Source organism: Marmota marmota, unplaced genomic scaffold, assembly GCF_001458135.2.
Source record: "Marmota marmota marmota unplaced genomic scaffold, marMar, whole genome shotgun sequence".
Taxonomy (NCBI): domain Eukaryota; kingdom Metazoa; phylum Chordata; class Mammalia; order Rodentia; family Sciuridae; genus Marmota; species Marmota marmota.
In genome coordinates this window covers 24,486,781-24,513,384 of record NW_026000142.1, presented here as the reverse complement: position 1 = coordinate 24,513,384, position 26,604 = coordinate 24,486,781, and the positions used below count along the sequence as shown (strand labels likewise).

The 26,604-nt window shown below is 45.2% G+C and overlaps 1 protein-coding gene and 1 long non-coding RNA gene across 3 annotated transcripts in view; one reads left to right on the top strand and one right to left on the bottom strand.

The window, feature by feature from the left end:
• Cdhr3 (cadherin related family member 3) overlaps nucleotides 1-26,604 on the top strand; it is a 68,804-nt gene that overhangs the window by 22,632 nt on the left and 19,568 nt on the right. Inside the window, exons 5-12 of the mRNA XM_015488209.2 lie at nucleotides 6,796-6,890; nucleotides 7,664-7,768; nucleotides 12,963-13,111; nucleotides 16,257-16,446; nucleotides 22,670-22,841; nucleotides 23,852-23,954; nucleotides 24,660-24,758; nucleotides 26,225-26,451. Coding sequence (XP_015343695.2) covers nucleotides 6,796-6,890; nucleotides 7,664-7,768; nucleotides 12,963-13,111; nucleotides 16,257-16,446; nucleotides 22,670-22,841; nucleotides 23,852-23,954; nucleotides 24,660-24,758; nucleotides 26,225-26,451 — 1,140 coding nt within the window. The remainder of the gene's footprint in view (nucleotides 1-6,795; nucleotides 6,891-7,663; nucleotides 7,769-12,962; nucleotides 13,112-16,256; nucleotides 16,447-22,669; nucleotides 22,842-23,851; nucleotides 23,955-24,659; nucleotides 24,759-26,224; nucleotides 26,452-26,604) is intronic.
• LOC125611391 overlaps nucleotides 9,140-26,604 on the bottom strand; it is a 36,478-nt gene continuing 19,013 nt past the window's right edge. For both annotated transcript variants that reach the window (XR_007341578.1, XR_007341577.1), the window contains 2 exons: nucleotides 17,676-17,705; nucleotides 9,140-9,257 (listed from right to left, as the gene is read on the bottom strand). This is a non-coding gene — a long non-coding RNA (uncharacterized LOC125611391). The remainder of the gene's footprint in view (nucleotides 9,258-17,675; nucleotides 17,706-26,604) is intronic.

Below are 26,604 nucleotides of genomic sequence, written 5' to 3'. Positions count from 1 at the left end.
TGAACCAGAAATGAGGGCTGCATAGGGACTTTTAAGTGTTCTAGTAGGTATATTAAAAGTACAAGAAAATGGGTGACATTAATTATAATATAGTTTATTTAACTCAATATAAAATGATTAATGAGATATTTTGCGTTCTTTTTCCATAGCGTCTTACAGCCTGCTATGCATTTTGCATTTAACAGCTCATCTCCATTCACAGTGGCCACATTTCAAATGCTCAGTGGTCACATGTTCGTGAGGCTAGTAGCTTGTACAGGACACACAGGCTTAGACCTGTCATTTGTTGCCCCCTCTCTGTGGGGTCATGAGAATGCAGGTAGCACAGGGCTCAGAGGTATGCAGCAAAATATAGAGAAGGATGAGATGCATGTGAATAATCGTATTTCCTGGCATTTCTTCTTGGGGTGCCCAGCCCAACTCCTTCTCCACCTCCTGAAGGAGGCTCCTTGAGGCTGGCCCCCTCCCACTGGACTCTCACACACACACCCCCACCCCTTTCCTTGGAAATGGCCCCGTGACTGCCTGCGTGACTGCGCAGAACCTCCTTGGAGACTCTGAGGACGTTAATCGGTTTCGCAGCTGGAGGCAAAGTGATCTAGTGCAGCAGTCCCTCCATTAAGGGGCTTTCTCCTGGCCCTTCCATTAAGGAAGGACTTTTGCATAAAATGAAGTGTGCTTTGTCTTCACCAAGGCAGACAAAGGATTAAATTAAAAGAGCAATAACCTTGCTATTAGCTGGGTACTGGGAGGGCCACAGAGGAAGTTATTCTCCACTTCCATCTTGCTCCAGGCTCTGAGAAGTGACAGCCAGTTTTGCCTTTTGGTCTTCCTGGGATCCTCACACGCTGAACCCAGCCCCGTCGAGGTCCTGGCTGGATAGGACTGTTTTTGTCCGTGGAACAGCCTCCATATATCTGGATAAGGAAGGAACCTGGGGCTTTTGCCTGGGCCAGGTAACTGCAAGGTCTCCTGACCCCACTCCTACTTACTCCATTTTCACCTGTTCTGGCAGTTCTGCCATGGGTGTCCCACCCCTTTCTTTCTTGAGTGACAGCACCCCCACCACACACACCCACACACCACACTCATTCAGCTCCCAGGCGTCTGCCTGCAAAGTCTAGAGTCACAACCAGGAGTCTTAGCAAAAGACATTCTACACCAGGTTCTTGTCAAATGCTCATAAAAGGAAAAAGCAGTGGTATTAGACAATTCCCACTCCAAAAACATGGCCACTGCGGGTTGCGCCTACTTTGAGGGGACCCTCTCAGATGCATTCACTGTCCTTAACATCAGGGGAGCCTGCAGGTAGCACAGGACCCAGCAGCCTAAGGCAAAGGAGTGACAGAATGTGAGGGGCGAGGGCCTGTAGATTTGTCAGTAAAGGATCACATATTAAAAGCATTTTCCTCTGGCCACAGGGTCTCTTAAAAACATTCCTTAAAAACAAGTACATCTTTACAACCCACCAAGCTCACCCTTAGAACTACACAACGCAGGCAGGAGCCCGGCCAAGGGCTGGAAGCGGGGAGTTTTTTAATGGTTGTTTTTCTTCCTCCAAGGCTTCCTTCCCTCTCTCCTCCCCCACCTGCCACCTCTGAGCAGGGATGGGGATAGAATAGGAGAAAAGAAAGAGAGCAACTGAGGATTTTACAAAAATATTCAGCTTAAACTGAGAAATGTACCAGGATTGTGGCTTCGTGTTTGTAATTTGCCACAGGCCAGCTGCAAGATTAAGCCAGGTGCTGTTGACCCTCTGGGGTGTGTTTGGGGCCATGCAATCAACAGTTTGCAGTCATTGGTACTCCCTGGACTTGGGAAAAATGAAGGTCCTTCCTTCCCACTGGAATCTTGGCCTAAGGTGGCCTGTAAATAGATAGCTCTGTTCTCTGGAAGACAGGAGGCTGAATTCTCATTTGTTTGCACTACTGCCCCCCAAAGCAACGGATGGCTTGTAAGCCGGGCACAGGTTGAATCACTGGCTTGTGACTCCAACTGTAGTCAGGGAGCCTGGAGGTGGCCTGCCCCCTGGGGAGCTGACATTTCAGGAAACTGCGCCTACTCCCTCTCACCTTCCTCTCTCCCTGTACCAAAGGCATGGTGAAGAGAGAATAGGGAAGGAAGGACGGGCTCTCTGTCTTCTAAACAGAAGCTTTTGTGTCCGAGAGCAATCCATAGCTGCAGAGGGATGGCAAATAAAGGAACCTGGGAGGTGGGAAAGGAATAGTCCCAGCGGGGAGACCAGAGAGCCAGTCTGACAAGCATTTGTTAACTGAATTGATCTGATTACTCAGGACTTTTCTTAGCCAGTACCGGGGCAGAGAGGGGCTGCGTTGGCTTTTCATTCTATTTAATTTCTGTTTTCCAAGAATGAATATCAAGGGAGCAACTTTGATTAAACAAGCCTTTAAAAAGGGGGAGAGAATGCCAGGTTTTACAGAAAGCCTTACCGAGTTCCTGGCAAATGGCCACATGACACAATATTTTTAGTCTATGGATATTATCTCCTTTCTAAGTACAAAAGTGCTATTCCCACGAACAAAGCATGAAGGTTCAGGGAGAAAAGAAATTAGCCTGGCACTAATACAAAAAAGGAAAAAAAAAATATCAAGATTCCGAGAAATCAGCCTTTTAACAGAAATTAAGAAGAATATTCTCTTGGTTCTCCATACCCTTTCTATCAGTTGCTGTTTCTTTTCCGCTTTCTCTCTTTCCTTTCCACATAAGTTGTTGAAATTGTAGGCCAAGCTGGGAAAGATTTCATAGCCAAATCTAGCATTACCACATAAGAACAGATTTTTACATAGTGTTTGGCAGGATGGTTTTTCATTGTTATTTTAAGAGTTTCTAAGGTGTCCTGTAGAAGAAAACCCCAATATTGAACACTTAGTAAATACTTATTAAGCATCTGTTATGTGCCAGCCACCATCCTATGCAGGGAATATAGCTATGAATCCAATGAAGCCCTTTCACTCAGGGCCTCCTTTTTTTGCAATCTGGGGATCAAATATAGGGGCCTCTCAAGGGCTCTACCACTAAGCTACATCCCCAACCCAAGATTTTAACCTTCTAATGAGTGTTAACAGAAAATAACTCTGCTTTAAGGAAATAAGAAAATAATTTATTCTGAGTCATATAGGAGTGACCTTGGATCAGGAACACTGATTCAACTTGGGGACACAGATTCAACCTAGCCAGAATGATATGGTTCTTCTGCAGAAGAAGTTACTCAATTTATAATCACAAAAGAAAGTAGGTGGGATCATCAAGGGACTACAAAGAGGCAGGGAGATCTTTCATAAGATTCAGATGTCCTCTTTAAGGAGGAGGGAAAATCTTTTACAGGATTTGGATGTTATGGCATTCTTGGCTTTAGGGTTGGTGGAGGCCAGGAGTTTTATCAAGTAGTCACGAGAATGCTAACTCAGATATAGAGGTTGATAGTGAATGGCTATTAAAAGGGACTAAAGGCTAAATGTGGTGGCACATGCCTGGAATCCCACTGACTTAGGAAACTGAGGCAGGAGGATAGCAAGTTTGAGGCCAGCCTCAGGAACGTAGCGAGACCCAAGCAACTTAGTGAAAACCTGTCTCAATAGAAAAAAAATGAAAAGGGGCTGAGGATTTGGTTTAGGGGATAAACACCTCAGGTTCAAACCCCACTACCCAAAAAAAAAAAAAAAAGGGACTAAAGGTAACCCAAGATAACTTTGGCCTTTGGCTCTTGGTCTGCAACATTCTGTCTCTCCAGTCATGAAGTCCTGGTGCACCGAGGTCAGTCTTCAGGCTCTTCAGTGAAGAGGCAGCTTCTGCAGAGAATTTCACCTCACCTGGGACAGCTGTAGTTAATGTTTGCTGTGGGTACCACTTGCCAAGCACTGTTCTAGCAGTTTACCTGGGGCAGGCTCTAGGACATTACTCTTAACACAAACCCACAGAGCTGTAAAACGGTGGAACCAGGATTCAATCCAGGAAGTCTGGCTCCAGCATCACTGAATTTACCTTACTACTGTCACCGCTGTTTACCGTGAAGAGTCCTTGCTTCCCCAAATGCTGAAGTATCACACCAGAGAATCACCTGGAGGCAAGTGTAGAGTGGAAAGGGAAAGGCTTTATTATAGGACAGCAGAACAGACATCCCCCTGGAGGAAGAAGGGGACCCGAAAGGCGAAATCCTTAGAAAGGGGAGGTCTTCCCTTTTTTATATCTAAGGTTTTCTTTTGTCCTCCCACATTCCGGTCCTTTATTTCCCTCTATCCTACACTTGGTGGGGATGCAGGTGGGAGGGCCAAAAGGTGGGAAACAGGAGGACTGATGGGGCTGGGAGGAGAGCTCTGGGCAGGAAGGGCCTAGGGTGGTTTGATTAGCATCTCCCAGTCTTGCTGGGAGCTACTTCATTAAGAGTTCTTTAGGACAGTCCAGGGGGCCTTGGGGACATTAACATTTCAATTTCCCCAGTTGTTGTTCTGGATTTCCCAGGCTCAGATCAGACTCCACTTTCCAATATGGTCTCCATTTTCTTTATTGGACTCAGTATCTGACCCCATTTACCTAACTACACTAACTGCCTGTCTTTAAATCTGGCTTCACTGCCCCAATTTGTGACCCTTACTTCAGATGACTCTGAGACCTTTTCCTCTATTCCCATCATATCCTATATTTATCTATCTTGGAGTCTCTCTCCCACATCTATTATATTCCCTCAGTTGACCATAAAGGCCTGTCTGTCATCTCTGTATCCCAAGACCGTTCACTGCTGGCACCAACTCATCTTTTAGAGCATGTGAAATATATGTGGAAAGACATCTGATTCAGGTGCATATGGTAAATGGTACCCCTATAGTAAATGGCCTTTAAAACTTTGTCCTTCAATCGCAATGAACTGGAGCCTCTAATTTGTGAATATGTGAGGATTCTCTGTAGAGAAGGCTCAGCTCAAAGACACAGAACTGTTCTGCATGTGGACAGCTGCAGACCCAGGAATAGCTGCCCAGAGAGAGAACTGGGCAGTTGGTGGGGACCTTGGGCTGCAACAGAGGGCAGCCAAGGGGTTTATATTATCTGAGAGTTTGGGGGAAATGAATTTTCCTTGGTATTGCCCAAATATTTCCTCATAAAAACAGGCAGGAAACATCTAAATGACCAGCTAGAAAGTCTTAGTAAAATAAACCCTTATAGGACATTTCTATGCCATCATTAAGTTATAAAATAAGTCTCAGGCATAGGAGGAGATGCTTGATACATCAATGCAAAGAGAAAGATATTACCATTTTGATTAGAACATCACCTCAAGATTTTGGAGTGACTATGTTTGCACAGAAAAGAATGAAAGATTATTCATCAAAATGCTGAGATTTTATAAATGACTTATATTTAGTCTTTTAGATACTTTTCCATCTTTCCCAATCTTTGTATTAAAAAGTATCTTCATTATAATTAGAAAGAGATTATGAAATAATAAACAGAAAGTAAATACTTTTAAAAGATGGTTTAAAAGCCTTATACCGGCCCCAAAGGAGACTTTTAATCTATTTTCTGTGTTCTCTCTTCTCATACTGGGAGCTCAGCAGCAATCACACAGAAAATCGTTGGGTTGGAAACCTTGGCCAGTATTTCCTTTGATTCTAGACTTCAGGGGCTATGGCTCTGGTTACAAAACCTCCACTGATTATCTGTTCCAGAGATCTAAGGCCTTGAGGATAGATCATTCCTCATCCTAGCAGGAATTAATGAACCTTTCTAACCCTAAAGCCCTTTGGAACAAATGGATATAAACATGTAAGTCTCAAATGTTGCTGCAGCCCTTTATATTTTATAGTGCACAACCTCATTTAATCCTGCTAGGAACACAGAGGAGCAATTGGTGGTATCATCCTTGAGTTACAGCAAGGAAGGGACTTGTCCCAGAATTTGCACCTAGCTCTTCTGGTCCGGCCCTTTCCCTCTTTCCTTGACTCCACTGTCTGGGCAAGGAAGCAATCTCGATGAGCACCCAAGGGTAGAACAGCCATGATCCTCCTGTGGGATTTGGGATTGCCCTTGTGCACACGAGCTCGTGTGTTTCCATCAGACCAAAGGGTTCTGAGCAGGGAATTATCAGGAGAGCTGCCTGGACTCTGGGGGCCATGGTTGACAAAGGTTCTCACTACCTACAGATGTGACAAGGACTTCACCAGAATGAAGTCACAAGGCCACCAGAATGAGATTTAAAAATAGTTCTTTTATAGCCCCAACCTGGGCTCCAATCTGGGCTCTAAGCACTGCTCAATTTCTTTCTCAGGTCTCACTCGTCTTTTCCCTGTCTCCGTCATCATTTCAAAGACTGCTGTTTGTGTATATTTTTGTACCCTTTTATACCACAAGGTCTTTTAGGAGAGAAGGTCTTATTTACTTTGGCATAGTCCTGTTATTTAATGGATGGTAGGTATTCTTAGACAGTGTTGGTTAAAGACAGAATTAAAGCCAGGCATTGTCTGGAAGCAGAAGTGAGAATATAATCATGGGGATAAGGGGACTGGACTCAGCAAAGCCTGCCAAGCCAGGGCCCTTTGTATCCTTGCAGGTTCCAATGACCAGCCTCTCAAGGTGTGGTCAGTTAGAGCCAGAGGCTCAGGCCAGCAAATCTGGACGCCCTTATGTTCAGCAGTCAAGTCTGAGAACTGCCCGTTTGGGCTCATCCTGACTCATCAAAAATGCTCCAAGGGCCAAGAATATAAAATGGGAACCAAACAAACCCATCTGAAGAAAGGTGTACCCATGTGCTGGTTTAATTCTACTTTCCCCCTTGTTTTTTAGTATTTCCTGATTTCTTCTTCAAATAACTTTGGAATGTCTGCTAACGGCACCATCTTCTCCACGACGGAGTTGGACTTCGAAGCAGGACACAACAGGTAGCACGCCAATGACCTTCTTTCAAGTGTGGTTTAGCTGAGGGGCAAAGAAAAAGTGAGGAAGCAGCCATGTGCTACCTAAAGGCAGCCGGGGCCCTGAGCAGGCTGCTGCTTCACTGTGAGTTCCGTGGACATTGAACCCAAGGAAGAGCAGATGAGGAGACTGCCTGGAAGGTGTCTTGCCTGTCCAGAACCATCCTCTCCAGACAGGAAGAATGATGGTATGGGCGCCCACACATCAGGGGGATGCTCAGAATCCAGTGTCATTTGAGAGGCAGCTGTCCAGGAAGGGACTGGCGAGCGGGAGGACCACAGGATGGGAGGAGCAGGCTCAGAGGAGAGGCTGGGCTTCAGAATGATAACCATGGCCTTGGGTGAGCCAGGTAAGGCTCCTGGCCTTGCACCTATCGTGAGAGCTAAGGTATTACTTATGCCATGGGGGCCTGGTTCCTCTCAAGCAGGATAGACACTTGGCAGGGACAGTGAGAGGAACCAGGAGACTGAGGGCCCAGCTTGGCTGGCTTGAGCAGATGTCCATCCTAGAGGTGGTGGCTGTGAAGAACAACCACAGAAGGAGAAATGGGGGAGTGGGCTTTCAGAGCCGGGTAGAGAAGGCCAGCATAGCAGGTCTAATGGCTGCAAGGGCATAAGGAGGGGGTGGCCAGAAAGGGGACAGATTCTTGCCTCACTCCTCCCATTCCATTCTCTTCCACCCCTCTTTGTTATAATGTCAGAAAAGCTTGCCTCTCTTACTTGCACGGTTTCCCCCACAGCTGCCACCTCATTGTGGAAGTGAGGGATAGCGGAGGCCTCAAAGCCTCCACGATGCTCCGGCTGACCATAGTGAACATCAATGATGAGATCCCTCGCTTTACCAGGTAGGCCTGAGGGTATGCAGGGCTCTCTGGGCAACAGGCACTGACTTTCAAGCCTCCTTGGACACATTTATCACAAGACAGAGAGATGCCCTTTGCTCTGGCCTCAAGGAGAGACAAGAGGCACAAGATCTTCAGTGTCTTTTATCTGGGCATCTGGACTTCCATTCTCCACCGTGGCTCCCTGTGCCTTCAGTATCCCACACTCACACGTTCCATGGGACTGTGGACATGATAGGGAGAGGATTAGGGGCTGGATGCAATGACTAGTTTGTGGCTTGTCACTGTGCACACGTAGAAGATCAATATAAGGCAGATAACTTATACAATAAGTGTTTCATGTTAATAACGGCAGAATCCTGGAGCATATATCATCAGTCAGGACTCCATAAAGCCTACTCTTAGAGTGTGTCCTCGGTGCCTAAGGCACTCAAAGTTTCTTCCTGCCCTGGTGAATCCAGAAAGACTTCTGGCTGTGTCCACAGCCAAGGTGGGGCAGGTAGGCACTTCCAACAAGGCAGCCTGTGGCAGTGGATCTGGTACCATTCCAGGCCCAGAGCTGGAAGCCTAGCCTGTGGCAGTTGGGGATGCAGGAGGGGAAGATGGGGCTTGGAGTCTGGCTTTTTAATTATAGAGAGTCTGCCTGCCCCAGTACCCGAGATGGGCACAGATGCAATCTATAAGGAAAATGGAAAAATAACCTGCCTGCATATTAACTGCATGAATGGCTGAGAATAATTCAGCACAGGATACTCTACCAACAAAAAGTGATTAGGATACACGTAGTATTTGTCAATTTCAAATAAAATTAAATAAAAGTATATTTTTAAAAGCCAGGTAGAGTGCTTACAAAAATATTCTAAGATTGGGAGGTATTGAGATTACTACATTCCCAGGCTAAGCCAGTGCCACTTTGTAAACACACCACAATTGTGAACCTTCTGGATATGAACCACAGTCCACAGCCCAGTGTCTGGGGGTCAACATGGAGGTGACAGCAGCAGACAATAATGCTTCCCACATAATGCTTCTCATCGGTGCCTATTGCTGGGTCAGGCTCAGGAAAGCACACTGCATTTCTTTCCACTGATGGGTTGTTCCAGATGCACACACCAAGTCAGTGCTTAAGTAGCTGTGACATCCCAGCTGGGCCTCAGGCTAAGATACTGGCCAACACAGTTCTGTGGATTCCTCAGTAACCCCAGGAGGAAGGTGAAGGCTGTGGAGCTAGAACCACTGCATTCTCTTTTGTTGTTATTACGGAGGATTGAACTCAGGAACACTTGACCACTGAGCCAAATCCCCAGCCCTATTTTTTCTTTTATTTAGATACAGGGTCTCACTGAGTTGCTCAACATCTTGCTTTTGCTGAGGCTGGCTTTCAACTCATGATCCTCCTGTTTCAGCCTCCCAAGCCGCTGGGATTACAACAGATGTGTGCCACTGTGCCTGGCGTCATTGCATTCTTTGGTGCCATCCCCAGGTGTCGAGTCTATGAGATGGAGAAGCAGATTAATAGGATTTCAAAAGGGAAAATAAGTTCTCCTCAGGGGCAGAGTTTGTAAATCATCTGATTTGTACGTTGTCTTCTAAAATGCAGCAATTGGCCTTAGCAGGGAGAGAAATTGACCTTGGCTGGTTTGCCACCCCCCCACCCCAACCCCCGAGGTCAACCTGAATCTCCATGGTTCTTGTATGTGGTTTGAGAGATGAACCTATTAGGTTCCATCCCTGGGTGGAGACTATTATTAGCTGTGGGATTCTGTAATTTTCTTTAATTAGTCCCCTTTATTTCAGTGGTCAGTGGAGGGTGAGTCTCTAGGAGCCTGCCCTCCAAAAAAAGGGTATGGGCCAGATCACTGCCCAGCTCTGCCCAGGATGTTCAATTGTAAGCTACTTCATCTTTAAGCCATCCACATGTCAAAGGATCTGCGCGGTGTTGGACTAAGTGCTGACCTGGGGGCTTAGAGGATTCCCTTGGACTTCTGATTTTTCTGTCCTCCCAAACTATAGCTAGCACTGACCATAAATCATTTAATTCAGGATTAATAAAGCTAAATCTTCCAACTGACTCAAGTACATTGAGTTTGAATGTGACACAGAGACATAAAACGTAGAAACTGCCCTTCTACCTTCCCTATTTGTTAAGCGCCTGCAATTTATTAATTGCATCGAAAGCAAGTGCTGTTTCTGTTGTTGAAAATGTCTCACCGTTTCATCCCTGTGTAGTGACAAATGTCTAAATGCTTTGTGGACTCATGATGTGTACTCCAGAAGCCTGTCATTATTAAAGTTGAGCACTTTATTATAAAAGTACCTGACATATTTACTCTTTACAGGTGCTCAGTGCTTGCTATTTTTGCAGAGTGCTTTATTTTAGGTATCAGCAGGTAGGTCTCCCTTGCCTTACCCCTGCTCCCAACCCCCAAACACATTTCTTTCATATTTGCTCTGGGTCTTCTTTTACCTGGTGCCTGGCCATGCCATGAACACTTCAAGCACTTAATGAGTACTGATTCATAGGGATGAAGCCATCCTGTGTCACCCAGAATTCCCACCCTTTCCTGTCACTGTGACCACAGGTACCTGCCTACCCCTTGCCCAGGCTCTAGTGATCAGGGGTTATGGGGAAGAGGGTATGAGAATGTAATTGGTACCAGAGCTTTACCAGTCCGCTTTGTATAGATCTGAACCTTCCCAGGCCTTGATGTTGAATGATATTTTGAATGGAGCTGGATCTTGGATCCCAAATCAAATAGATCAAAGATTTTTGTCTTCTTTCAAACTGACGATCAGGGCAGCCGAGGAGAGGCCGTTTGACCTGAGGAACCATCATTTGTAGCCTAACCAGCCCCTTCACGGGGCCTGCTCTCCCAGCATGAACCAGAGGAACCTTCCAAGTGGGATTTAACAGTGTGCCACCGGCATTCACAGCCAGATACCTCTTTAAGGCAGGCCTGTCCTGTGTACTGTAGAATGTTTCGCAGAATCTGGCTCTTACCTTTTAGCTATCCAGAGTAGCTCCCTCCCCAAGTTGTGACAACCCAAAATGAGTCCAGATAGAACCCCCGTCACCAAGTGAGAACCACTGCCTAAAGGAAGGGCAGAGGGTGGGGGAAGGGAGTTTTCCTCCAGGGTGTCTTCTCTATGTCCTGGGACAGGCGAAGACCCTGTGGTGATCAGCTCTGGCAACACCTAATAATAGAGGTCCTTCTCAAACTGTAAAGTGCATGCCTATCCCCTGGACATTCTGTGAACATTCCAATAGTCCTTCAGCAGTCTGGGGTGGCTGAGCCTGGACTCTGCATCCTAATGAAGTCCCTGTTGGCCCTGGCTCTGCTGGTCCTGGGAGTGGCCTGGGAAGCAGGGTGAGTCTAGGTGTCAAGGAGTCTTAGTGATCCCTTTGTGAGAAATTAACAGAACTACTCAGTGACAAAAGAAAGAGCATCCCAGGGGGAAAACAGTGTTGTCACTGAATGGACAGAGGGCTCAGTTGGTCACAGGAGATAGGGTGACTGCCTCTGTCCTCTGATTTTGGTTCCTGCCCCCACCCCAGCTTCCTCAGCCTTACCCACTTTGTCTATTTTTGGACCCATCTGTGGTCTGTGTCACAGATGTCCCTGAGAAGGGATGTGTGACAGGTAAGTGAGAAGACTAATTAATGGGTCTGCTCAGGGCACACCGGGCAGGGAAACCCAGACCATGGATGATGGGGTGCACCCACAGGAGGCTCCCTCACTGAGGAGGGTGGGGACCCAGGACCCAGGGAGGCCCCTGGTGGGGAAGGACTGTGTGAGTGCCTGGGTTGGCCTTGCTCTGCCTGCCCCTGTTCCCCTTGTAATCTCCTTCCTCTGGCTCTACCTCCTTGATGGGAATGGTGAGGTGGGTCTGGAGAAACATTCTGACTCCGACATGAATGCAGTCACTTAGATCTGAGGTAAAGAAGAGCCCAGGTGGCAACACGCCAACACGGGAAACTGGGAAATCAGAGGTGACCCTTTGCCCCACTGAAATGTTTGTCCCTCTGTTAGGGAACTTTCTGCAGTTGTTTTAAACAACAAGCCCCCTTGGTGCCTTCAAAACTACTCAGTTTGCCTCAATTATATAGTTAAAACTTCCAACCTATGTTTCTTTCTTTTTTTAAAAAATATTTTTATTTGTTGATGGACCTTGTTTATTTATTTAATTGCTTATATGTGGTGCTGAGAATCGAACCCAGTGCCTCACACATGCTAGGCAAGCGCTACACTGAGCCACACCCCCAGCCCCAACCTATGTTTCTTATTGCCGGCCCTTTACGAAGGCATTGGAGGTCTGAGGAAGACGGGTAAGTTGGCGATTTGGGGTTATCTTTTAAGAAGTGACCGTTGGAGAACAGTGCTCTGAACTTATATCCTGCCAGGGGGACTTACTTTTCAGTTCAGAGATTTGACCTCACGATTAATGCAACTTGGAAAGAAGTGTAAATTCTACATCCTCAGGCCCCCCCCCCAAAAAAAAAGAAAGAAAGAAAAGAAAAAAAAAAAGACAAGGAAGAAAAAAGTGAGCAAAGGTGCTAGAACAGAAGCCTTACAATTTTCCAGCTTCTGGTGGCCTCCACAGGGTGGGAGTCAGATACAAGGAAGGAAACCAGCAGTACTAGATGTTGTGTTCAGATGGATTTTTAAAAGAATTTCAGGCAAATTCTGCACAAAAATTGGGAGGGGGATGGGGTTGTGGCTCAGCGGTAGAGCACTTGCCTAGCATGGGCGGGACCCGGGTTCAATCCTCAGCACCACATAAAAATAAAGGCATTGTGTTGTGTCCATCTACACCTAAAATATAAATATAAAAAAAATTGGGAGGAGAGAAGATGGTGAAGATGGCTGGATGGGCTGAGTGTCTCTATTTTAAAAGATGTTAATGCCACGGCTGATCTGAAATGGCATCAGGCAGGCATGTGTCGAGTCAGAGACTGTGGCCTGTGTAAATTGTTGCAATAACAGTGTGGCGCTTTCTTTGCATCCTCAGGGATGTGATCTTTGGAAATACAAAAGCCAGTCACCGGCTCCTTGCAGTGCTGTGTTCTCTCTCCAAGCGCGTGGATGCAACTTCAACAGCGTGGTGCTATATTTAGCATGAACCAAAATACCCACCACCCAGACAGCACCCTCCCATGCCCTGCAGATCAGCTGTGTCTGCTGTATTTCTGTTCTAGCCCAACAAGAGTGTACTCGATTCCGGAGGAACTGAGTATAGGAACCATCGTGGCCAATATCACAGCTGAGGATCCTGATGACGAAGGCTCTTCCGGCCACCTTCTCTACAGCATGACTACTGTTGGCAACTACTTTGTGATAAACCAGTGTGAGTCACAAACAACTGTCCCTAAGGGCATCCTCTAATTCCGTCCTCTGGATGGTCTTACAATATTTTCTCTGTCTTCTGGCCTGGGGCATGCCTTTTTGTCTAGTGTCCTCCTTAGTGACCAAGGAATAAAGGTCTTAAAAGCAGCTGACACAGGAGTTGTGGAAACCAAATAGGACCCAGTGGTGACAGCTACATCATCCTTTGCCTTTGTAGGGGTGAGGAGATTTCTTTTCTCACCCATCAGTAGATTCATGATTGATACCCATATAATCTGTCTATACATATACAAGGCAGATTAACAAGGAAAAAAGGCATACACATTTATTTAATGTGAGTTTAGTATAATTCAGGAACTTTCAGAAACGAAGACTCAAAGATACGGGGAAAACTGTATTTGTGTGCAAAGTTTGATGAAGAAGCAAACAGTTGTGAGTTAGGGCAAGAGGGCAAAGGTGTGGATCTAATGACAATAAGCCAGAAGGGTCTGAGCAAGGCTTGGGTTCAGAGCCTTCTTGACCTTTCTGTGTCTTCCAGTATAAGGGTGCTTCTTTTCTCTGGGCACGGGTAGAGTATCTGGAATGAAGGTCTTATGACTGCTTTTTTTTGTTTGTTTGTACCCAGGATTGAACCCAGGGGTGCTTAACTACTGAGCCACATGCCCAGCCCTTTTTTATATTTTACTTAAGTTACTTAAGACCTTGTTAAATTGCTGAGGCTACTTTCAACTCACAATCCTCCTGCCTCAGCCTCCCGAGCTGCTAGGATTACAGGCGTGCACCACCATACCCAGCTCTTATGACCACTTCTGAGGATAGTCAGAAAACTCTCTTATGGCCTACTTCAGGGGGAAGGTAGGAGGGGGTTAGAGAGGCCTTCTGACTCCTGGTGTTTTCTCAGATGCCAAAGAGCTATATTGTGGGGTAGTGTGCACCAAGCCCCATCAGATTGACGAAGGTGGATATGTGAGGATACATGAGTTACCTACCCTGAGGTACCCCGAAGTCTTTGGAGGAGTGAATCTGTACAGTGTTGAAATAGGATGAAATCAAATATGTAATTTTGGGGCTGGGGTTATGATTCAGTGGCAGAGCACTTGCCTAGCATGTGTGAGGCACTGGGTTCGATCCTCAGCACCACATATAAATACATAAAAAATAAAGGTACATCAACAACTAAAAAATATTTTAAAAAATATGTGTAATTTCAAAAATCTCTATAATTACAGTGTTAAAAAGTAAAAAGAAGCAAGTGAAGTTAATTTTAAATATGGCATTTTTATTTAATTCAGTAGATCCACAATATTATCATTTCAACATGTAATCAATATTGAGAAGATATTAATGAGCTATTTTAGATAATTTTCTTTGGTACCAATTCTTGAAAGCTTGTTGTATACTTCAAGCACATCTCAGTGAGGACTAGCCCTACGTCAAGTGGTAAATAGCTACACGTAGTTAGTGGTAATATATTGAATAGTGTCTCTCTTGATCAATCTGCTGGACTGCTGGGAGTTATTTTCCAATCTGAGTTTCTTAGTGCAGAGAAAGAGAGTTTCTCCTTTCTGTAAATGCCACCTTCACTGGAGACTTCATATATATTAGGCATTATGCTGAGTGCTCTATATGCATTCCACCCCAAATACTCAACACAACCCAATAAAGTTTCATAATTCACACTTTACAGAAGGAGAAACTGAGGCTTAGGGAGAGGTCTGCACAGGTAAAGTGACTTGTCCAAGGTCTTACTGCTCATAAGTCATGAAGCAGAATACCAGTCCAAGCCAGCTGACCCCAGAGCCTGACCTCTGAGTCACTAGTGGATTATACCACCTCCATAAATCCAGAGCACATTTCCCCAAAGTATTTCACTTGACATAATGATTTATGGAGACGCGCCTTGAACAATCCCAGAAAAACAATGCATTGTTGACCCCATAAGCTTTAGGGCAAGGTACACCTATTCCCAGGGTGGGCAGGCAAAGGTAATCCCTGGGCTGAACCGCCCTGGAATTGAGGACCTCACTCAGCTAACAGTGTGAGGAAGGACAATCATGGTCAAGAATTCTGTTCTCCCTGGCGTGGTGGTGCACATCTGTCATCCCAGCATCTAGGGAGGCTGGGGCAGAAGGATTGCAAATTCAAAGCCAGCTTCAGCAACTTAGCAAGGTGCTAAGCAACTCAAAGAGACCCTGTTTCTAAATAAAATATAAAAAGGGTTATGGATGTGTCTCAGTGGTTAAGTGTCCCTGGGTTCAATCCCTGGAACTCCTCCCCCCAAAAGAATTCTGTTCTAAAAAGTATTGCAAAATTGAACTTTTAACCAGCATACATTTGGGGGTTTGTTTTGTTTTTGTACTGCTAGTAATTTAAATAAATCAAACCAAGTACTCTAGTTGCAAGTAACAGAAACTAAGGCAAACTAAACTAAGCATGAGAAAAGAAAAACGGTAGGGAAGTCAATGGAAAGGATACTGGGAGCCAGGATGTGGTGATGTGCGCTTGTAATCCCAGTGACTCAGGCAACTGAGGCCGGAGGATGGCAAGTTTGAGAGCAACCTCAGAAACTTGGTGAGACCCTCAGCAACTTAGCAAGACCCTTATCAAGTCTCAAAATAAAAAAAAAATTAAAGAATTGGGATGTAGCTCAGTGGTTAATCCCCAGTTAATAGAAAAAAGGAAAAAGAAAAGAGATACTGGGTATTTCAGAAAAAGGAGTTGACTAAGCAGGACACAGGGCTTAGGAAAGTGTAAATCAGTGCTGCTCCAGAGACCTTGGCGGCTAGAGTTCTGGCTTTTACCTGTAGATCTACTGTCAGCCTCACTGATTCCCCAAGGTATGTCTCTCAGATACAAATTACTCAATAAGAGAACCCACTGGGTCAAACTAGAGTCAGCTATTTGCCAAATCTGTTAGCTGTGGGAAAGGACTGCAGCCTGGGGCCCTGAAAAATTCTAGATATTCCAATAAATGTCTAATACGGGGACTTACATAAGTTTATTTAAAAACTATTTGAATAGAGAATATTCTCTGTTTAAGTCAGTCCTCGTGTTAAAGTAGTCTTCTCCAATGTTCTCCTAGTCTCCATACACCTTTATTCTTCACTTGTCTTCAGAGGGTCATCTTCTGACCTTTACCTTCTCAGTGACTGGTACAATCCATGTAGCCCAGAGGATGGACCGAGATGCAGGTGAATTAAGACAGAATCCCACCATTTCTGTGGAAGTTCTGGTGAAGGACAGACCCTTTGGGGGCCAGGAGAACCGCATGCAGATAACCTTCGTTGTGGAAGACATTAATGACAACCCAGCCACATGCAGAAAGCTCACCTTCAGGTATTTACATTTTGAAACTCGTGCTGGGCATTTTGCTTCTTGGGTGGCCCTTGACCTTTTGGCTTCTCTGCCATGTTCTCAGGAGGAAGCAAAGAAACATGGGCATTTGGGGAAATGGCCCATTACAGTAAGTACATTTGCACTGTCTGATTTTGTTCAGAGGGCTTTTTTCATCATTCCTTTCTCTTCCCTCCCCTTCATTTTCTTTCCTCTTTGTTATTTCCCTTCTCCACTTTCCAACTCTGTTAAGAGCTATTTTTTATTTTGCTCTGTTGGTAAAAAGTACCAGAGGGACTTGTTAGACCCTCTCTGGACTGTGCCTTTTCTTTATTTATTGCTACCAGTGGCAAGACGGTGCTGTTAGTTAGCAGCTATAATAGATGCCAGAGACTAAGGATTAGTAACTAGGAACTCCCAGAGAAATGTACTACTAGTAATTTAAATAAATCAAACCAAGTACTTATGTAAAACAAAACAAAGCATCTAATTCACCTTACACCACTTAATAGCATATAAACAAGGGGAAAATGCAGATACAAGTGGGATATGAGTTATTTTGAATAGTTTGATTTGTTCTTTGTCTCACAATCTATTCACAGTTGTTTTAAAATAAACTTTCTTGTAATTCTGGGTCCGTATGCCTTTTTGAGGACACTATTGTCTTTCTACTAGCTATTTTGTCAAAACCTCCCCACACAAGATCAGCAGTTCCCTGGGTTAGCCTTATCTCCGTGTTTTCTATACTAGCAAGTCACTGGTTTCTTGGGAGTCTGAAGAGGGCCCTTCTCAAGTTAGAGGAGGCATCTCAGCAGTGACCCTTGCAGGGAGCAAGGGTCTGAAGACCAGAGCATCTGCAGCAAGACTGAAGACCAGAGCAGGTCTCTGTTTCAGATGTCCCCATGGGGAAAGTCTCTTGAGTCTTTAACAAGTTTTGCAAGTTTGTTCCATGTGACTTTGGACTCAATATATAAGTATGCCATGCAAATGACAAAAGACCCTAAACAAAGATTGTTGTAATCAACAGAAATATAAATTCCTTTATTACACTTATGAATGTTTCCCTGTTCTCTCAGTTGATATACCCAGCATAGTGCTAGAGAATAAGTGTAGCCTTGATATCAAACAGTTCTCTGTTCTGGATACCTACTTGATCTGCTCATTCAGATCCAGTCTCTACCCTGCCCTATGTGGCAGGAGGCTGACCTCAGGGTACCAACTGGCTTCCTTACCTTCCATCTTCTGTTGACCAATGGGGAGCCCTAGAAAGAGGGAGAAAGTGAAGTCAGTGCAGTCCCCTGGCTGTCTCTCTGTCTGTCCTCTGAGTGTATCCCTCTGCCTTCTGAAGATCCTATAAGACAGCTGTCTGCATACAGCACTCTCCATCCCTGGGTTCTGGTTTCAGGAACTGCTCCCCGACTGGCTTCTCTGGGCCTAGGGTGGTAAACATTGCACATCCTGAAGCACATCCTGAAGCATTGCACATCCCCTGAGATTCACATGTCCCCTCTGTGTACCTTGGTAACAACCCCTTTACTAAGCCTCCTAGAATTCTCCTATTTTGCCATCTGCTTCTGGTTGAGACCCCGTTAAACTCAGTCACAGGCCCAGATCATGTGACAGGTTCCTACCCACAACCTAAGCATTCCTGTACCTCAGAGGCTCTTAGATGAATAGCAATGGTTGCCATGGGTAGTGAGGATTTTGACCCTACTGTGTACATAAATTGAACCCAACTTCAGTTAAGAGAAGTCTGGGTCCTAGAGATGGAGTAAAAATGATTTGTAGAGTCACACTTTCTTTGAAAATCTAAATCTATGCCAGCACTCGGTGGTCCCAACATATCTTGGGAAATTTCTCTCTTCATGTCCCACCCACCTAGGCCCTCCTCCTTTCTTCTTTGTTCCCCTGCCTAGAGAGGTAGGTAGGGATTTCAGGTAAGGAGTAAGAACTCTGGATACCAGTGCTTGCATCTTCTGGAGTCTCCCCTGTTTCCTCCCTTCAGTGTGTATCTATTCATTGCAAATTCTGCCTTCCTGTGGTCCCCTGAGGTGGTGGAAGAGCAGTTTGCAGACTGTGTTCCAAATTAGCTGGTGAAATCACATTTTGAATGCCCTAGACCATCCAGGCAAGCCCATACAGAGTCTTGCTCTTGATCTTCTCTTCAAATTAGCCCTGAAGGCCAACACTAAGTCAGTAACTGGACTAATGATATTTATTACCGGAGCTAATTCTAAACAATGCTCAAGTCTCTCCTCTGGGCTTGTGAGGGAGGGTAATTCCCAGTTGGGCTATGAAAGCCAAGATGTGAGGAGACAATAAAAGGGCCCCTTCCTCTGGGGCCCAGGAGTGCAAGTCTGCCCTAGGAGCTCAGTCTGTGCATCCCACCGCTCAGGAGGACAGGTTAGGGCTGAGCCTGCGTTACCACCTCCTCCTGCGCTTAAGCCTTAGTCTCCATCCTAACCATGGCAAAGCCAAGCTCACAAGCAGAACAAAAAGAAAGGACAACGGAAACGAAGCAGCCTCAGTCTCTGACCCTTGTCTCTGAATACGGTGATTTTTGAAGTTTCTACGGGCAGGGAGAAGAGTGGGAAGGTAGGGCGCCAGCACCCAGCGGCAGCAACCGGGTGGTTGCAGGGTAGCTGTGCACCCAGGGCAGAGAGTGGCCTGGAGGCGGCGGGCGCCCCCTGCTGCTCACCGCGGGCCCTGTGGGCTCTTAGCCCTTAGCACCGAGGCCTCTGCGGCTTTCCCAGGCTGGTGACCAATGAGCCCAGGGCCCCACTAAGGCATCAAAGGCGCCGAGGCAGCCCCCATTTAGGTTGTAAATCGTCAGGCGCTTGGCTGAAAGCGCCTCGCAAGCTGTTTGTGAGCAAGAGGCGGAGAATGCGGGACCGAATGCGGCTGGGCTCAGTCACCTCTGCATTGGGAAGGACCTGTGATCAGACAGTTGGGAGCTAAGGCCACTCGCCTTTGAAGCAGGGATTGATGAATGAAAAGGAGTGGCTTTCCAAGTGACGCGTTTAGGGGAGAAATACCAAGAGTCAGGGAAGAATGAAAGAACATGCCAGGTTCGATCTCAAACAATGCCACAAACAATAATAATAATGATAATAACAAATAAATAAAAATTAAAAACCCAAGACACTTGGAAGGTTTGAAAGGTCTGGTTTCTGAATTCTTTAGATGATGAGATCTCCTGGCTTCTGCAGAGTTGTAATCAAGGCTCAGATCTTTGAATGCCGTTGCTCTGTGGGCCTGGATATTCCCTGATGGAATTTAAAGTTTACAATGACTCTAAAACTAGGGGCATGAACTTTCTTGGACAAATCCTAAAACTGCTTTGAATCGCTCTTTCTTCACCTGTAAAATGAGGACAGAGTTCAGACCTCTTGGAGATGAAGGCATTAGAGTTTTAAAAGTGCTTAATGTAATACAGCATGCAGCTGCTCTTTAATAAGTGGTGTCTATTCTAAGTTGTGAATGGTACCATGGCATTGTGTGATCAATGCAGGAATGAGGATGCTCAGCTTCCACTCCTGCTAAAACACAGACAGGACTTTTGCCAGTGAGGCATAGTGGAGACTCAGGTACGACTGCTTTCTCTCCAGCAAACAAACCCAATTATCCTCCACAGCCCAAAGCCATGCTTGCTCCATAGTTACTGAGCCCAGAGCCGTTAAGAGAGGTTGTAGAATGGAAAAGGGGCATAATTTGATTGCAGAGAGAGGTACAGAGGATAAAACTTAACACATGTTAGTCTGGGTGTTCTGAAAACCAGATGCCAAGATAGGACTAAATGTGCAAGACTTTTATTGGGGGAAATGCCTGTGGGAGAAAACAGGCAGACAGCTGGGTGAGGCTGAGGGAGTCTTTAGACCATGATGCAAATCTGACCTGAGTGAAGGAAAGAGGAAGGAATGTGGTTGGAAATGTTCTAGATTGTATGGTAGTCTAAGGTATGTTCATGAGTCCATCAGGAGTTCTGAAGCCAAAGTCAGCTGTCAAAGGACAGAATGAGCCTATCTTAGTATATCTGTCCCACTCAGTCATTGGTACATGGCCTCACTACAAAACCCAGGGACAGATTTCAAAGCACAACTGCTGGGGCCTGTGGTCAGTTATAATCCCATTGGCTGAAGGTCTTCTAGGCACCTTCTCATGGCAGCCATAATATGTTTTTGTAAGAACTTTTGCAAAGGCAAAATATGATTGATACCCAAGGAACAACCACAAATCCTCCCATGCCTCTCGCCATCTCTATGAAAATCACTTTTACAAGGTGATTTTATTGTTCCTCCCATCAAGAGATGGACTTCTCTCCTTGCATCTGTGCTTGACCATGTAAATTGCTTTGGCTACTGGAACATTCACAAACACGGCACAATGGAGGCTTGCAAAGTGCTTGTGCATTGGGCTTGCTCTCTCTTGCTGCTTTTGGAACCCTGGGATCTCCATGTGAAGAGCCTGGTGGCCTCCTGAAGGATGAGAGCAAGGAGACCAACCACTTCTCACCACCAGCAGTGTGAGCAAGACCATCCTAGACCTCCGGTCCCAGCTGAACTGCCAATGACCACAGGAACCAGCCAAACCCAACAAGAACTGTGGGATAACCCACAGTATAATGAAAAAATAAAATAAAATAAATGCTTGTTGTTTTAAGTTACCAGATTTTGGGCTGGTGTGTTATGTGGCAAAAGCTCACTGACATGATTTATGTGCATTTCATAGATGGAGAAGCTGAAACTTAGAGACATGATAAAAACTCTCCATGAAATGAAGCCTTTAGAGTCTCAGAGTCTTCCACACCAACCTGGGCCTGGCCAGAGGCTCTGAGTTTGGAGATAGCTTTATTCATTTGTGTTATTTGTCCAGAACCTGGGTCAACTGAGATTAGGACCCCAAATTCAACCCTCAATAAATCTGTCTTGAATGAGTGATACTAGGTCATTGGGAGCCTCTCTATTGCACTGGTATGGCTGGGATACTACTCAAGGCATTCCCAACCTTCAAAGCATGGGAGATGATGTAGGATCAAGGGCTGCAAGGGCTGCAAGCGTACAGGGCTTTTCTCTAACCAGATTATAAACTCCTACAGTTTAAGGTTGGGGGTGAAATTTATATTTTTCTTATTTTCTTCTTTATGACTGTTCTCTCATCTGCTGCTGTCATTCATTCATTCAACAAATTTTTACTGAGTGCCCAAAACAGAGCAAATAAATCTTCCTCAAAGTGCTTATGGTCTAGGGGGGAAAACGGACAATAAACAGGATAAATAAGCAAAATATGTAGTATGCTGGATTACATTAAGTGCTAAGATTTAGAAATAAAGAGGGGAACAGGAGGGGAAGCCATGGGCAGGGGTCACTGATATTTTAGATAGGGTAGCCTCACTGGGAAGGTGATGTTTGATCAGAGGCTAAAGAAAGCCAAAGAGGGAGTGACTCAGCTCTCTGTTACTATAACAAATGCCTGAGATAATCAACTTATAAAGAGAAAGATTTATTTTGGCTCACAATTTCACAGGTTTCAGTCCGTGATCAGTTGGCCCCATTACTTAGGTAAGGCAGCACATCATGGCGGTAGTGTGCAGCGGAACAAAACCACTCACTTTATGGCTAGGAAACAAAAGAGGTCGAGGAAGGGGCCAAGGTCCCACACTCCCCTTCAAGGGTATGCTTCCAATGACCTAAGGATCTCCAAGTAGGCCCCACATCTTAAAGGGTCCACCATGTCCCAACAGTGCCACCCTGGGAGGCCAAGCCTTTAATACACGGGCCTTTGGGAGACTGTCAATGACAGCAAATGCAACGACCCAAGGCTAGAGCATGGCAGAGTGTGCAAGGAATGGAAGGAGGTCAGAATGGCAGGAGGAGCATGCACCAGGAGCTACAGGAAGTGAGTTCAGAGGGAGAACATGCAGCATGTCATGAGGGTCCTTCAGATCAAAGTTAGATGTCAAGTGAAGTGAGGAGCCACTTAGGACTTAGAAGCAGAGGACTGACACAATCGGACAACATTTTAACTGGACGCCTCTGGTTGCTATGTTAAAAATTATCTGAAAGGAGGCAAGGACTGCAAAAGGGAGAACTGGGAGGAGCTTACTTCAATAACCAAGGACTTGCTTTGAACTGAAAATAAAGCCGAGGTGTGAGCCCAGGGCCTAGGTTAGAAGGAGCTCTCCATCACCATGTGTTGGGGGAAAATACTGACTCTGTGTTTTCACCAGCATTATGGTGTCTGAAACAGCAGCCAACGGGACGTCGCTTCTGGACCTGAACAAACTCTGCTTTGATGAGGACAGCGAAGCACCAAACAATAAATTCAACTTCACCACGCCATCTGGAGTGGGGAGCAGTCACAGATTTTTACAGGATCCAGCTGGCTCGGGGAAAATTGTGGTCAGTTTATGGTCATTGCATCATTAAGAGGGCATTGGGGAAGCTGGTCCAACATGCATAGTTTATTTGCTGCCCCATTGAGAGAAATTTCCAAGGTAACCCCCTCTCAGAGCCTCTGTAACAGACAAATTTAATAGCAAGCTTGCGTCCTGGTCACTCTTTATTTTACACAGGTACCGGGAATCATTTGTTACACGCATGGCTGGGCTAGGGCGCTGGGGACTGGGTTCTTCTCCTCTTAGCTGCCAGCACGCAGGCCTGCTCAGTGCGCCCTTACAGACACCTTAGTGGCCTGCCCTCTGTGCTCACGCTGTTTTGTTTATTGGAGGGCTCATTCATCAAATGACGTGTAGGGAGAGAAAGCAGGGCCTGGGCCACGAATGTGTCTTGGTGGGTTTCATATCACATCATAGAACCGCCAGAGACTCAAAGGAAGATAAGACAAGGAGGGTGGGAAGGGCACGCACCAGGGCAAAAGCAGAATCAGAGCGTAGAGGTAGGTCTCAACAAGCTTCTTGAGACCTTCACCTGCCCGAGACTCTTGCCCAAGGCTCCTGCCCAAGGATGTGGGTGGTGGTGGTGAAGGTGTCTGCCACAAGTGTGAAGCTGCAGGGCTTTGCAGCTTCTGGGGATTGAGCCCAGGGGTGTTTTACCACTGAGCTATATCCACAGCTCTTTTTATTTTAGACAGGGTCTCACTAAATTGCCTAGGGCCTTGCTAAAGTGTTGAGGCTTAGCCTCAAACTTGGAATCCTCCTGCCTCAGTCTCCCAAATTGCTGGGATTACAGATACATGCCACCTCGCCTGCCTGTTGGTAAATCCTTTTGAATAAGTTCTCTAACAGTGCACAACGGTATGGTTGTCACTTTTAAAACCCCCTCAAATACATGTGAAAAGTGCTTCCAAAAGGATTATGCTAATTTACATATCCTCCAGCAGCATATGAAAATGTCTTTGTCAGTTTGATAAATAGATTGTTTATTTGTGTAATGTCTCTGTTTTAACCTAGTTGATTGGTGATCTAGATTGTGAAAATCCAAGTAATCTAGCAGCTGGCAATAAATACACCCTGATAATCCAGGTGCAAGACGTTGCCTTTCCTTACTATAAAAGCAAGTATCATTTTGATTTTTTTTCATGTGGTATCTTCCTTGAGCATCAGTGACTAAACTGTGCTAAGTAATTGAAGGAGTTGTGCTAGGTCTTCCAGCCTTCTGATTGGGCTCTGATGCAGGGGCCTCCTTTTTCTTGACTGAATTACAACACTTAAGGGTTTTGTAAGGGTCTCTCCATCTTTAGTCTTGCTCCTTTCTAATGTATCTTCCTTTCTGTCAGTGATTTTTCAGGAAATGCACATGCCATCATATAATTTCCTTGAGTGTGTTTCTCATTGTCAAGTTGAGGTTCAAACTTTGGCTTGGCATACGAGTACTTTCATCATCCCACTGCTGCTTTTTAACTCACTAGAGGCATCTCCTCCCCACCCCGAAAGGCCCTGCCCCCTACTTTTTTCAACTGGACCAAACAGTTTACTGTTGTCCTGTGTGAATCATGTGTTTTTACACCTTGGTATTTTTGCACATCCCTAGAACACTCCCCCATCCCATCCTGTTCATCTGTCTAACTTCGTCCTTGTAAGGTTCCATAGTGACCTGTACCTGTGCTTATCAGGAGGTGACTACCCTAAACGTCTTCAAGGAAGGAACCATCAGACCTTATCCACCTGTATTCCTGAACCTGCCCCGAAGATGCTTTAAAAATGTTGAATAAACAAATAACAATTCTGACTTAAATTTGTTTCTATTTTCATTTTTTAGGTAACATCTACATTTTTATCTTAACAAGCCAAGAAGATGAGTTTCCCCTCATCTTTGATAGGCCATTCTATGTATTCAATGTGTCTGAAATAAGACCAGGTGAGTCAGTCGAGAGGTAGGCCACAGGGCTCTGGTCCAAATGCACATTTGCCTCCTTCCAGAGGCCCCCAGGCATGTTTTTCACATTGATTCACAGCTGATTAGTGTTTATCGCACCTCTTATGTTTTTTGAATTGTCCTTGCTGCTGCAGCATCCTTCAGGTGAAACTGTGTATTGGAGCTGTGGATTAAACTGCATTTCCCTGAAATCCCTGGTTGCTTCCTTGGCGCTGTTGCCTGATTCTGCTCATCCTCCCTTTTTGTAACCTAAAATTTTCCTCTTGGTTTCCACTGTGATTTTTTTTTTTTTTTTGGTCAACTCACTAAGAGAATTGAAACTTGAAAGTAGAACTTTCTCATTTCTCTATTTTCTTCACTTAAAAACAAAGACATTTTCTCTCTCTGCTCAGAATCACTGGACACTTTTTTTTTTCTGCCCGCCCTTTATTACACTTTGATTTTCGTAGGCTTTTCCCAACAAGAAAAGACTCCTACTCCCAACTTCAGTTTGTCCTCATCTCCCTGGGTTTGAAGGTAATACTGTTTGCTAGCTTTCCTTTATAATCGAGTATATAAACTCTGGAGTGTAACAGACGTCCCCACAGCCTTTGATCTTGAGAACATGGACATTTCTTCCATATTTCAAAACCAAACCAAATCCAGAGCACTCCCCCTAAAATTATCTCCTCTCCACTGTCTTCTTTCTTTATTATCGTCTCCATCTCTTGACATTAAGTCTTAAAACACTTAAAAAGAAGGTCCGAAGAAAATGCTTTTAATTCCTTATACCTTACCCAGTGGAAAACACATTCAGCAGGAATAGGCTTTTGATGAATTCACTGCAATTATTTTTGACCACCTGCTCTGGGTCACACACTAGGTTAAAGAATAAGAGAAGCTTTCTGCCCAGGAGGAGTGTAATTTTTAAGAAAGAACTTCTATAAAACAAGGAAGCTAGAACTCCAACAGCCACACCAATGATATTTGTGAAACAGGCAAAATGGAACTATATTTTAAAATCTACACTCTGTAATCATCAGTTGCTAAATTCTTTTTTTTAAAGTGCTTTTCATCTTGTTTATAAGAGCAATTCATGCTCATTATAGGAAAATCTGAAAAATAGAAAAGACTTTTAGACAGCACTGTTAACAAAAAGATATGTGGGGATGGATGTTCTTTGCCCTGTTGTTTATGATAACAAAATAATTGGTGCCCTCAGAGCCTCTTTAAAGGCATGAATTGTCTTTCACACCTCACAGGACTGTTTGGATCATAGAGCCAATAACCTAGTGGGTGCTCATTAGCATTATTTGAACTTAAGAGAATTGAAGTATAAAACATGCAAGATCTGAACCACAAGGAGTCCTCCAAAAGTCTTTCTGCCCATAGCTGTGAAGATACATGTTCCTGGGCCATCTGCTTCCCCAACCCAGTCAGGACTAATCCCAGGTGCTTTATTCCTCCAGCTAGAACACGAGTTGGACAGGTGCGAGCAACCGATGGAGACTTCCCCCAGAGCAGCATCGTTTATTCCGTCTCCTCTGGAGGGGCCAGCCCCCAGTACCCAAACATATTCTGGATTAATCCCAAGACAGGAGAACTTCAGCTAATAACAAAAGCTGACTATGAGACAACCTCCATCTACATTCTCAGAATCCAGGCCACCAATGGCGAGGACACCAGCTCAGTCACTGTGAGTACATTCACTTATCCAACTGGTTGATCAGAGTCTCTCTGCTGCAAAGGGGGATCTTCACAGGGCATATCTTGCAGAGGCAAGGAGAAATGAGTAGTAGTGCCCAGGACATAAAGATCCACATCTGTATCTGAGGGCCAAGTTTGTGCG